We start from the raw sequence: 12,206 nt of genomic DNA on the forward strand, positions 1-12,206 counted from the left end.
AGCTCTGTGTGTGTGTGTGTGTGTGTGTGTGAGAGAGAGAGTACAGCTAGCTCCTCACACCCCTGCAGCTGCCATCATCTTCACCACTGCCCTTAGAATCCTGCCCAGCCCACCTCTTCTGCCTCCTTTCCCTCCAGCTCCTGAGGGAATCTTCTCCATCCCCACAGCCCCATGGAACTACAGTGAGACGTTCACCTTTGCTGATGTTCCCTGCAACAGACACTGAGCTTGAGCAGCTCAGACCTGACCTTGGCTGGTGTCTCTACTGCTCTTCTAGTGCCTTCCCTCTATACTGGGTGAGATCCTTGGCCCCATGCTTACCACAAAACAGGTCTTTCTCCAAGCTCCAGACTGTTCATGCTTGCTTTCAGGACTGAGCTGCCCTGGGCATTGCAGGGGAGTGAGCTAAGGAGTCCAGTTAGCATATGATTCCCCTGTCTGCACTGGGGCTTCCAGCAGGAGCAGGCTGGGTTTGAATGCTGCCAGGAGGCCTAGTCCTACCTTCTACCTGATTTTCCTGATGCTCTTGACCCCACTGCCTCTGACTGAGCTGCTGCTGCTGCCACCACCAGTCATGGGACCTGTTAGGCCTGCTTTGTGCTCCTACATGTCCCCCACCTGCTCTCTGCCCCTTAGCCACGCTGAGCTCCAGCCTGCACTGCTGGTTCTGTATGGTCAAACAACCTGGTCCAGAGCAGGTGTTGCTGCCATTGGCAATGCAAAAAGGTGCTACCGCCACTGCCAGTGGTGCCTGTGGGCAGTTGCTGCTTGCAAACACCCCCACCCCACCCCCAACACTGCCAGTCATGTTTGTGGGTGGTCCATGATTGCTGCTGGCTGCTGCCAATGCTGCCGGCGGCATCTGCAGGTGGTCACCGGCCACTGGTTGCAGCTTGCCACTCCTCACCCCCAGCACTGACAGCCTGTGGGAGCTCGCTGTGCCCCCACAGCCTCCAGGGGCATGTGGCATTCATGGCTGCTGCCACCTTGCCCACACATTTTGGTTAAGTGCCCATCTCATGGGTGGCTGTGGCAGGGGTCATGGGCCTCAGCTATGCAATTCTAGGTGATGGGCAGGCATGTGTGCTCTATAAGCCTTGGAGCAGGCCCTTCCCGTGCTGAAGGGGGAAGGTACACCCTGGCCCCACTATGACCCCTTGGAGTATCTTCCAGCTGTCAGGGGCCACCTACCGTGTGAAGGGCTACCTGGCAACTAGGAGGAGCTTGCAGCTGAACCCTGCATAGACCCAGGCAGTCTTGCTTCCTCTGCCCCTGGGATGGAGGTGTGCAGTTAACATGCTCTGTGGGGTAAGGAGTAGAGGTGGGGAGCCAAGCCCCTGCTGCTGATGCAGCCCCAGGCTATCCCTTCTTAGCCCCTGTGCCCACAGCACTAGAATGCAGGCTGATGGAGGATTAGGCACTTGTCTGTGCAACCAGAGGCCCCAAGGCAGCAGCATCCTGCTCTGCCACTCCGTGTGTGCCTTGGCCAGCAGTTCGGTGCCTCACTCCTGGTCCATGTGGAAATACCACACTGCCTGCCCTTAACCCGTTACAGGAAGGCATCATGGGAAAAGCCACAGGGCAACTGACACCCCAGTGATGCACAGGCCAGGACCCAGTCTCAGACTCCAGAAGCTCCACTCACAAGGCAGTCCCCAGCCATGCTAGCCCCCATGGCCTCCAGGCTTCCCCCCCCACCCTGGTCAGTTCATGGCCCTTGCCCTAACTTCCCCCCACCCCTGCTTGCCCAAGGACAGACACACAGAACTATATGCAACTTCCATGAGCATTGTTACTGTTCCCCTTCAGCACTTTCTTGAGAACCCTTGGCAGCCCTGAGACTTGGGCAAGTGTCTGCCCAGCATGGCCAGTGAGTGACAAATGCAAGCAGCAGAGAGGGAGCAGTAGCAGTGCGCCGTCAGAGCCTGCTCATGACAGACACAGCCCCTGGGATCTCCCCCATGTGGCCAAGCTTATCCACCACCAAAGCAGAGCCTTGGCTGGCTGCTCAGAGACCAGAAGATAGAGGAGGGTCCCTTCTTATCCTCCATGCTGGTCAACTGGTATGGGCAGTGGTAGCCAGCCAGGGAGCCCTGGGGAGTGGCTGTCAGCCGGTCTTCTTCACTACATGGATGAAGTAGCAGGGGATGTACTCCTGGCCAGGTGTGTAAGGCTTGAAGTCACCCAGGATGCTGTGCTGGCATCTCCCCTGGAAGGCATTCTTCAGCAGCTCCGAAAAGGCCTCCAGGCAGTGAGGGTAGTAGGAAAGCCGGAACTTGCTAGAATGCAGGAGCAGAGAGCCAGCAGTGAGGCACTGTCAGGAGACTAGGGCTGGCCTCTGCACCCACCTGATTTCCAGGGCCCCTTCTGAGCAAGAGTAGCCTGGTCACAGGGATGCACATGAGCTGCCAAAGATCTGTGCATTTCATGTTTGTTTCAGGAAACAAGAGTCTGCACTGGGCATAGTGGGACATGCCTGGGGAGGTATACTAATATCTACCCCTGCTCCCACTCTACAGGCATGTGTCACCTGGTTATGCATGCCTACCCACCTCAGTTCTGGGCCTCCCTCCATTTCCTGGGCTGGAACTTGCACGGTATAGTCCAGGGTCACCATGTGGGCCTTGTTGTTCACAAAGAGCACAGATGTAGTGATGTCCTTTGTCAGGTCACTCTGGGAGGGAGACAAGGCTGAGAACTGCCTGTTACCACCTTCCTGTCTGGCCCTGTCCCCGCCTACCCCAGAGGCACAGTGCTGGTGTTTGCTGGGGAGGGGAGGGCCAGGCTCACTCCATGTCTCCTCCCATACCACTAGCCTGCAATGTACAGGCAGGTCGGCTCATTCTCCATAAGCATTCAGGGATGGGGCTGCCTGTGCAAGGGGATTCATTAGTGATCCAGCATCAATCTCACTCCAGAAAGCTAAACACAGCCCACCCCCCCTGCTCTGTACAGTGCAGAGCACCCCCTCCAGTGGAAGATGAGCCTAAAGCCATTGAGAAAGCTAGCATTTTCCCTTCAAGGCCTTTGTTTGGGCTGGCTCCAGTCCAGACTCTGCCCCTTTCCTTTAGTCTATCATGACCTATGCCTGTCTGCTAGGGGCTCTGCCTGGTCCCTTGCCTGTTCTAACTCCCAGAGCCTCCCCACCCCTTTCTCCTACACATTCAGCCACATTGTTAGCCAGACCTGCCCCCTGCCTGCCAGCTAGATCCCAGCTGCAGGGACTCACTCCACTGGCTTGGGTGAATGGTCTTGCCAGGATGCCAGAGAGGGCATAAAGCAGGTCAAGGCCATTGGATGCCCGCCCAGCAGCAGGAGGTGGCAGCAGTTGGAGGGAGGAGTCTCTCCCACCCAGCCTGAACACACCTTCTGATCCCAAAAGGACCAGCTAGGGCACAGCCCTGTCTGGCCAGCCAATAGAGGGACGTCCTCCTCTTTCCCTCCCAACAGGGCTTTCCAGGGTAATTACCTTGTAATAGATATTCTTCCCTGGGGGTGCGCACCCCGTGGCCAGGATATGGTCATAGTTACGATGGTCGATGACCACGACACCACCTGGGCGCACCATGCTTGCAATATTCCTAAGTGCCATCTTATGATCGCTTTGGTCACCTGTGAGATGGGGCAGAGTTCAGCTACACTGCTGTGAGCTATGCCTGAAAGCCCCTCCCTCCCCAGTGCCTGCACTCCCCTCCCAGGGTACTCTGCTCCAAAGTAGAGCAAGCTGCACTCCAAAGATCTCCTGGCAAGACATGTGGGCCTCGCTTCCAACCTCTTGCTGGGCCCTCTGTGCTGCCTCAGCTGGTTTAAAGGGGCCCTCCAGGAACAGCACTGGCATAGTGGGGTTGCTGGACAATGCATGACCAGTGGGATGGGCCAGTGCTTCAGGGAGAGGTGGCTGGAATGCACGGTGCAGACAGCCCATTACAGCTCCCGGCAAGTTAGAGCAGCCCCAGAATCCTTAAGGTGCTGCAATTGTGCAGAAAAACCTTCCCTCCTCTTCCCCATTCCTGAACATCTATGGCTATGCCTGCATTGCACTCAAGGTGAGAATGTAGCATGTGCAGCTGTGCCAGTTAGTGCACAGCTGACAGCAGCAGGGGCTGCACAAACCCAGTCAGGACCTTGGGTATGTTGGTGACAGTGGCTGTCCCTGCTGTGCACAAACCAACTGCATGAAAACTTTCTTGGACTGTAGGATGCAAGACAGATGGGACCTGGGGACTGCTCTATGCAGTTGAGGTGCCCTGTGCCCATCTCCAGACAGGCCAATCAACCAAGCCTTGGGCTGTTGAGCTCACCTTTGAAGTCAGGTAGATGCGCGAAGGAGTTCCCTAGGCAGATGACAGCATCAAACCCATCTCCAGGCTTCTTCACGTCCCTCTCCAGGGTAAGCCAGTTGGCCTCCTCAATGACTGCCCCCAACAAGAGCTGGTTAGGCATGCAGAGGCCCTGCTGGCTCTGAGTTGGTCTCAACATGCTCATCCCCGCTGCCCACAAACATCACTCCCTTGCCCTCCAGCACAACTCAAGGAAGGGCATCCCCTTTGCACGACTCATGCCCTTGCTGTGCCAGAGAGAGAGCATTTGCTGCCTCCATGCCTGGCACAGACAGGGCCCTGGCTTGTGGCAAACTGAAGTCTGGTTGCCACAGTCAGTGGCAGTGTTAGATTTTCTTATCATTGCTCAGTGCCCTTTGGTGGGCTGCAGGGGCATTGTTTCCATATGAGAAATGGGTTCAGAGGAGCTGGCACTGTAGTGGGGTGAGGAAGTGGGGTATGCACTTTTCAAGGCCCCCATTACAAGCACCGAGAGTCACTTTCCAAGTGCCTTCAGCGGCAGGGGGATAAACAGCATGTGTCTGCAGAAGGTCTCACACTGGGAAGCGTGGGACAGAGAACAATCCTGCAGAGCCCTGCAGGGATGGAATGGCAAAAGAAGGCTCTGCCCAGAAAGGGCAGATTATGACATTTGGGGGAGTAACATGACATCTAGGCAGGGGAGCCTGGGCTTTAGCAGGCTGCCATGGTGAGCTTGCAGTGGGCCACAGGGATGAGCTGCAGGATGTGCCTGTGGGGTTCTGGATGCCTCATGAAGGGGCATGATGGCCCCTGATACCAGCAGGTAGTTCTTACCTGTACACCCAGGGGTTCCCACTGCCACCTCACCCCCAGACAGACTGCGAAGAGCCCAGACCTAGAGTGACTGATTTACAAAGGGAAATTAAAGGTGTCCATGCAGGGACACAGCATGGAGCTTGGGCCCTCTCATTGCTCTACAGTGGAGAAGAGAAGCAATGACAGCTCTGTTTTTTTTAAAGATCTTGCCCGTTTTGCCTTAGAAATCTCAGGAGCGCTGCCTTGGTCTTTCAGGGACTCCCTGGGATTTCTACAGTCTGGGCTGGCTGCTGTCAACCCTCCCCTAAAACATCAGGGTGGGGAGCTGTTCACAGGGACACCCTTCCTGCTGTCTGTTTAGGCCTTTGGCTTCAATTAGTAGGCCTGTGCGAGTTGGCAGCGATCCAATCCGGCTTCGGATCTGTCCGCAATCCGATTCGGAGCTCTGGACTGGGTTTCCGCCTCGATCCAGCCGAAGCGGCTCCGAAGCTGCCTCAGAGATCCAGCCATGGGGTATAATGGGGAAATCAGTGAAATATCTTTAACTTTGTTGTTCCTTGTCCGATTTGAATGAAACATGCAGGGATGGTAGCCTCTGCTGAGAGCATGAAACCTACCAAGTTTCAAGAAGATCAGTGCAGGGGTTTGGGGGAAACTGTACCCCAAATTCTTGAAAGCCAAACTCATGTCACAGCTGTGTGTCACACCACAGGGGGGTCAAAACTGCAGGGGTGGTGGCCCCTGGTGAGGCCACAAAGCCTGCCAAGTTTCAAGGAGATTGGTGCAGGGGTTTGGGGAGAACTGCACCTCTAGCTGCGGTCAAGCCAGACTCGTGCCATGGGTGGCACTGCATGTGTTAAGGCGCAGCGGGGTGACAGCTGTAGGGATGGTGGCCCCTGCTGTGACGCCTGCCAGCTGTGGAGGAGATCGGTGCAGGGGGGCTCTGGGGCCCTGCACCCCTAGCTGCTGACGGACAAAACTCCTGCCAAGACTGTCTCTGTCCTGGGGCAGTTGATTGCCTGTATTGAGTCTTTCCTTAGCCTCTCCAGATCCGAAGCTCTGTCCAAAGTCTCGCACAGCCCTAGCAATTAGTATCTGTTCAACTCTGAGTCCCCTACCCTCCATAACAGGTTTCCAGCTGCACTGCATGTCTGAAGCTACACCCAACTAGCTCCCCAGAACCAACTGGGACAGAGGGAGCAGACAAACCATGCATCATGATTGGAGAAGCCTGCAGAACCCCCCCAGCTCCCTGACATGTCACAAAAGAGCAAAGCTACACAAGCCCCATTCTCCTCCTGCTGCAGGTGTGCAGTGTCTACAGCATGGTGGCTGGCCGAGACACAGGATTCAGAGGCCCAGCTGTCGGGGCACCAGCCTAGGTTAGACTTGGGTGACCTGGATGGTCTTCCTGCACCCCCCTGGCCCAGTCCCTCTGTGATCAGTGCTCACTTGTATACTAGGGGCAAGGAGGAGGTTGGCGGAGTGCACATTTAGCAGATTGTGGCTGAGGGTGTCTGATCCTCCCTTACTAGAGAGGCCTCTCAGACCTCCAACAGGCAGAAAGAGGGCCAGCTGTGCTGATGACACCAGGGCTCACAATCTGCTTGCTGTAGACAGCTGGCAACAGCCAGACTGTGCCACTTGCTATTAACGATTGACTCTTCCCCTCTGCTGGGGGTGTCAGGAGATGCCAGCAGCCAGTGGGAGAGGCTTGGTCATGCCTGACACACTGGGGGCCTCTCCGGCCAAGTTTAACCCGACCTGGAGCCCTCAGCACCAGCAGGACAAACACGAAGGGGGAGAGGCTGACTGGCAGGCCGTTCCCCAGAGCCCCTGCTGCCAGGGAAGGGAGGAGACCCGAGGGCGAGATGGGACCAGAGAGGGGGTGGGCAGATCCGGCTGGCAGCCCCGAGGGGCAGGGTGCGGGCGGGCCTACCCCATTTGTCGAAGGGCTCCTCTTTGCGCCGCTCCCACCGCTCCTTCAGGGCGTACTTGAGCATCTTGTCGCTGGCGTCCACGCTGGTCACGCTGAAGCCCTCCTCCAGCAGCATGATGGAGTCCACCCTGCGGGGCACGGGGGCATGAGAGGCGCTTGGGGAGGGGCCGGCCCGGGGCACGGAGGCATGCCGGCAGGGTCTCGCGTGGGGGGCCGAAGCCGGGGGTTGGCCGCGCGGGGCCGGGGCGGGAGGCGGGGCTCACCCGGTGCCGCAGGCCACGTCGAGCACGGAGCGGCAGCGGTGCTGGCGCAGCAGCGCCACGAGCCAGGTCTTGTACTCGTCCGTGCGGCTCCGCGTGTCGCCGATATAGAGCTGCCAGACCCGCGCTGCCCGCCCGTCCGCGTACTGGTCCGGCAGCCCCTCGGCCGCCACCCCCAGCGACCGCGTCCGGAACACGCTGTCCACCATCCCACCCCGCCGCCGCCGCCCGCAGCACTGCAGCCAGCCAGCCAGCCCGCCCCGCCCCCGCCGCCGGCCCCGCCCCCGCCGCCCGGCCAATGGGCCGCGCCGCCTCGCGCACACCCTCTTCCGCCAGCCCGCTCATTGCGCAGCAGCTCCGGAGCCCTCTCCAGTCGCAGGCAGCGAGGGGTAGAAGGGAGCTCTACTCAGGTGTGGTCTGGCCAGTGCTGGGGGGGCTGCAGAGGCTGGTCCTGCTTGGAGCAGGGCGTAGGACTAGGTGACCTCCCCAGGGCCCTTCCAACCTCCTTTCCTATGAGTCTATGAGAGCACTATCCCCACAGCACCAGTCCTTCCAGATCAAGGCCCAGTCGGGCAGGGAGGTTAGAAGCAAGCAGGCAGCAGACCCCGCGCTAGCTCCCACAGGCTTTGTGAAGGGCACTTCAGCCTCCCCCCAGTAGTTTTCCATTTGTGTCCTGAGGACCACGGACCTTTGTCCTCTTGGCACCGTGGCTGCAGTTTAATATTTGAAAGAAGGGTGGACTTAAGGTTCACCTCCAGTGGGAAGCGGAGGAGGGAGAGAACAAGCATGCCTGCAGGGGCCAGGAGGGAGGTGAAGAAAAGGCCCAGAGAAATTCCATGCGAAACCAAGTGACTATTCAGCGGCTTTGCAGAGGATTGAAGGCCCCTGAGCCCCAGATGTCTGAAGGGCACGGGGACCCCAATACTTAACAGGATACAACGGCTAGTCCAAAGCCTTGCCCACTTGGAGAGGAATGCAGTGCCATGAGAGGTGTCTCTAAGGAAGAGCTTTCCACCTACTATTCTGGCCCCCTGACTCCATGTCCTCACAGAAAAAGGACTTGGCTATCTTTCTGCCTACAGATGCTTTTGGCTCCACACCCCTTTGTTCTCAGATGATTGTTCTCCATAGGGTAGAACATGATGAGATCCACAGCCCTGCCTGTGAATGGGCCCCGGCAGCCCCTCTCTGTTCAGTAGCCCTCTCAGTGCTATGCAAGGGAGGAACAGGGCTGACAAAGCATGGCAAAGGCACCTGGTGGGTCACTCTTGGGAGACAGATCTGGCCTGAGAAGGCTTCATGTTGTGAAGTGCTTTCATCCCTGCAGGGTCACGCACAGCTCACCCTCCCTGCTTTCAGTAACTCCTGAGATCTCCTGCACTTCTGTTTCAGGATGGGAACAGAGCACCTGCAAGTTGGTTTCCCCTATATACCATTGCAGTCACTCCTCTCACAGTTTGGTCTTGGCTTTGCATCCCCGTGTCTACATCTTGCTCACGGTCACTCATTTGGCAGGCGGCGAGAGCTTCTCTTCATTGGAATATGCTGGTTGGTGCACAACCCTTACAGGAAGCTGTCAACTCCAGTTATGGAAACACATACTCTACATACCTCTATGTGTCAGGAACCACATAGCTGCAGAGCAGAACCAACCCATTCCCATATTAACTGGTCAAGAGAGCACATGACTTCTGCTGCACGCCAGCCAATGCAACAGGCACCCCTTCCTCTCCCACATCATGCCCCACTCCCTGCCACAAAATACTAGGGAGGCAGATGCTACCTCCAAATGCAAAAACTCCCACCATGTCATATGTAACATCCAGGCTAAATCTGCACCAGAGACACTCACATAGAAGCCACGGGAACAAGACAATTCTAGGGGCAGGAGGTTTTGGCAGTAGCTGCAGTAGAGAGTTGGATACAGTGTAGTCCATAACTTTTTTTTCCCCTTTCTTCATGAGTTGTTTCCTGTGGACCGTGCACCTTACAGACTTGCACGGTTCCTGGCAGGAAAAGAATTGGCAGTGTGTGTATGTGTCAGGGAAGTGGGGAGACTGCTTACCCCTTTCCTTAGCCTGTGTGCACAGCAAGGGGAGGATGTGGGTAGGCAGGCAATCATTCTGCCATGCTTTCTGCCCTGGGAGCAAATTTATAAGGTCTCTTGCATGATTTCCCACTGGTATTAGGAGGCCAATGGCTTGCAGCCTGCTGGCACTTGACACTACCTTATAAGCCTGCTTGGACAAAGTCTACTCAATGCCTGAGGCATGGGTTCTCACCTGCACCAACACTAGGGGAGCTGAAGCTAGTTTTAGCAACAGTAGCACATGTGTATAACAGTGTCTGTAGTGCAGATGGGGCACGGGTGGGAGTGAGACAGCATGGCATGGAGATGATGCTGGTCCCAGCCACTCAGCAGAATGGAAAGCTGGGGCTATACTCAGAGCTTGCTGTTGGTCATGGAGTACCAGCACCACTTTCAGCAAGCTTGTGGTCCCAGTAGACTCCCCGAGAGCCACCTGCAGCATTTAGCTAAGGTACCTGTGACTAGTTATGATGTGCTGCATTCAAATTGCCAGGAAGGTTTATCCAGAGCAGGTGTTGGGTGTCACTGTCACAGACCACTAGTGCATGCTATAAATTAATCCTGTTTGACATTGGAGAAAGCATGGTTTCTGGAACAGGGCAGAGCAGTGACTGCTCAGACACTGGCACATCAGCAGCGTCAGCTGGACAGGCATGCAGAAGAGATGTTTCTGAAATCCTGCATGGTGAAAGGCCATATAAACAGGTAGTCAGACTCCCTGAATATGCAGGACCTAGGGCAAACACTGTAACAGGGACACAAATTCAAAAGGTAGTTACTGGGCTGCAGACTGTCACAGGAACCACAGCCCAGAATCCAGTCTGCAGTCCTTAAACTGCAGCTCAATCCTTAAACTAGTCAGGTTTTGTCCTGGAAGTTCCCCTAAGCTGGCTGTGATTGCCTAGCCAATGAAAGCTACGCTGCAAATTTAAACCCTCCACAAAGCTACAGCTGAAAGGCTGAAAACTTAAATTGAGTTGGGAGACAGTCAACAGCTGAGATTCTCTGAGCAACTTTAAGCTGGCTCCACGAGATATCATTTAACAGAAACTTGCAAGGCAATGTGACAACAGACAAGTCTGAGTTATAGCATTTCATAGCAGGGAGTTCCTGCCAAGCCAGAACCTAGAACACTCTGTTCCTTTCTAGACACCTCAATATTAGAAAAATAAACTGAGATAAGGTGAAGAAAAAAAGTGGCATCATGCTGAAAGGAGAACTCTTTCAAACTGAATAAATAGCAGCACAGTTCCCTGCTGGCATTAGGTACAGAAACATGAGGCGTAGGTGTGCACGGTGTGTTATGTGTGTCAACACAGAGAGATAAAACTTAAAATATCCAGGAGCAAGGCAAGAGAGCGATGAACTGCACCCTCTCCTGCATCTGCAATAATCCCATCACCTAAGAACAGGGAGAAGTCAAAATGCATGGAAATATCTGAGAGAAAGTGGAAATCTCCCAACACCAACTGGTTCAGGAAGTCCCAGTGTTATGGCTTTTCTATGGCTCTGATGCACTGCATTTGGTGCCAATGTCAGGCCCCAGCTGGAAGCCTCCGCCAGATATACTTGTTACAAGTGGAGCTTAGCTTCTAACTTAATTTGCTTTTCTCTAAGGTGACAGAGGCTGGAGTGGCCTCATGACTGTAATGAAGACATGGGCTCTAGAATGGACCCCAATGCTTAGACATAAGGAGTCAGAGGGGTGATTGTCCAGAGCTGCCACGTGGGCAGGGGCTGCTGAATTCCCCTTTACATAGGATTTGCCCATGGCAGGGCATCCCCCATGGGAGGCACTTCAACATTTTGTCCCATTTCAAAAACCTACTTATGCTTCTGAATGGATCCCATCTCAGGCAGCATGCTAGTCGATGGAGAGGGTCTGCAGCCGGGGCCCCGCTATACAGCTCTGATATCCCAGGCAGCTGAGGGCAGAAGGGTGCACCTCCTCCCGGTATGAGGCCTACAGACGCTTCAGAGGGAACAGCAGCTGTCAGCGAAGTGACAACTGTGAAACAATCTCCTCTTACACAGATGTCAGCATCCCCACACATACCACTGGAAGCTGGGGGGGGCTCTTCCCTTCTTGGTGATTTCCAGGCCCAGGCCCTTTCTGGTCTCCCAGCGGTGGGAGATACACATGCACAAAAGCACACACTTCTCCAGGCATGAAAGCTCAGTGCCCCATCCTCCCAACCTTACTTCACTGGCTGCCCAAGGGCATCCCAGCTGTAGCCTCATCAGGGGACTGGAGCATACAGGTACACATGTGGGATGCCCTGCCATGGGCAAATCCTATGTAGAGAGGAATTCAGCAGGAAAAGGGGAGCTACATGATTCAACCAGAGAAAAATCAGAGGACGGGAGAGCTCTCTGGGGAAGGGAAATTATGAGACCTGTGGCAGGTGATCACAGCATAGCTTTTCAGATCAGGGCAGTTTAACTAGAGTTACTAGATGACAAATGCCAAATCCAGCTTCTAGGGTCAACAAGCTGTAATTGCTGGAACTACCTTTGTTCACTTAATCCCCTGCTGCCTTGGGTCATGACAAAGCTCATTTGTCCGTTCCCTTGCCAGCTGCATTGCCCAATGTATTTTTGGAGTCACTCTGTAGGTCACAGGATATTCCAGAGAAGAGGGGTCCCTGGGGAAGGGAGCCTTGCTACAAGTGGTACACTCTTCAGCTTGCCAGTGCCTCTTGGGGTGTCTATATCCCTGTGCACAGGCAGCCCCCAGCCCTCATCATGTTCAAGCTGATTTTTGAGATCTTAAGAAAACATGTCTGGGATTTCACTTGCTT

The 12,206-nt window shown here is 55.3% G+C and overlaps 2 protein-coding genes across 4 annotated transcripts in view; one reads left to right on the forward strand and one right to left on the reverse strand.

Moving 5' to 3' along the window:
- Positions 1 to 12,206, forward strand: part of PEX6 (peroxisomal biogenesis factor 6) — a 48,360-nt gene that overhangs the window by 34,141 nt on the left and 2,013 nt on the right. The window contains exon 18 of one of the 2 annotated variants that reach the window (XR_009458980.1): positions 138 to 296. The gene's annotated coding sequence lies outside the window, so the exon portion shown is untranslated. The remainder of the gene's footprint in view (positions 1 to 137; positions 297 to 12,206) is intronic. The other variant, XR_009458981.1, reaches the window with a different exon arrangement.
- Positions 1,773 to 7,554, reverse strand: GNMT (glycine N-methyltransferase). 2 transcript variants are annotated; one of them, XM_006263101.4, is made up of 6 exons: positions 7,320 to 7,554; positions 7,057 to 7,184; positions 4,302 to 4,415; positions 3,470 to 3,612; positions 2,553 to 2,674; positions 1,773 to 2,279 (listed from the first exon to the last, which is right to left on the reverse strand). In XM_006263101.4, the coding sequence occupies exons 1-6, from the start codon at positions 7,523 to 7,525 to the stop codon at positions 2,108 to 2,110; spliced, it is 885 nt and encodes a 294-aa protein (XP_006263163.1). In that variant the 5' UTR covers positions 7,526 to 7,554; the 3' UTR covers positions 1,773 to 2,107. The 2 variants fall into 2 exon arrangements, with proteins under 2 accessions (XP_006263163.1, XP_019331699.1); XM_019476154.2 differs by lacking the exon at positions 4,302 to 4,415.

The sequence above is a fragment of the Alligator mississippiensis genome, chromosome 1, assembly GCF_030867095.1.
Source record: "Alligator mississippiensis isolate rAllMis1 chromosome 1, rAllMis1, whole genome shotgun sequence".
Lineage (NCBI taxonomy): Eukaryota > Metazoa > Chordata > Crocodylia > Alligatoridae > Alligator > Alligator mississippiensis.

What these genes read in the sequence shown, in the direction of transcription:
- GNMT (XM_006263101.4), bottom strand. Translation starts at nt 7,525, where the DNA reads ATGGTGGACAGCGTGTTCCGGACGCGGTCGCTGGGGGTGGCGGCCGAG. An exon ending in GACGTGGCCTGCGGCACCGG is followed by an intron (nt 7,185 to 7,319) that starts GTGAGCCCCGCC and finishes CGTGCCCCGCAG; the next exon opens with GGTGGACTCCATCATGCTGC. An exon ending in GGAGCCCTTCGACAAATGGG is followed by an intron (nt 4,416 to 7,056) that starts GTAGGCCCGCCC and finishes TGTTGGGGGCAG; the next exon opens with TCATTGAGGAGGCCAACTGG.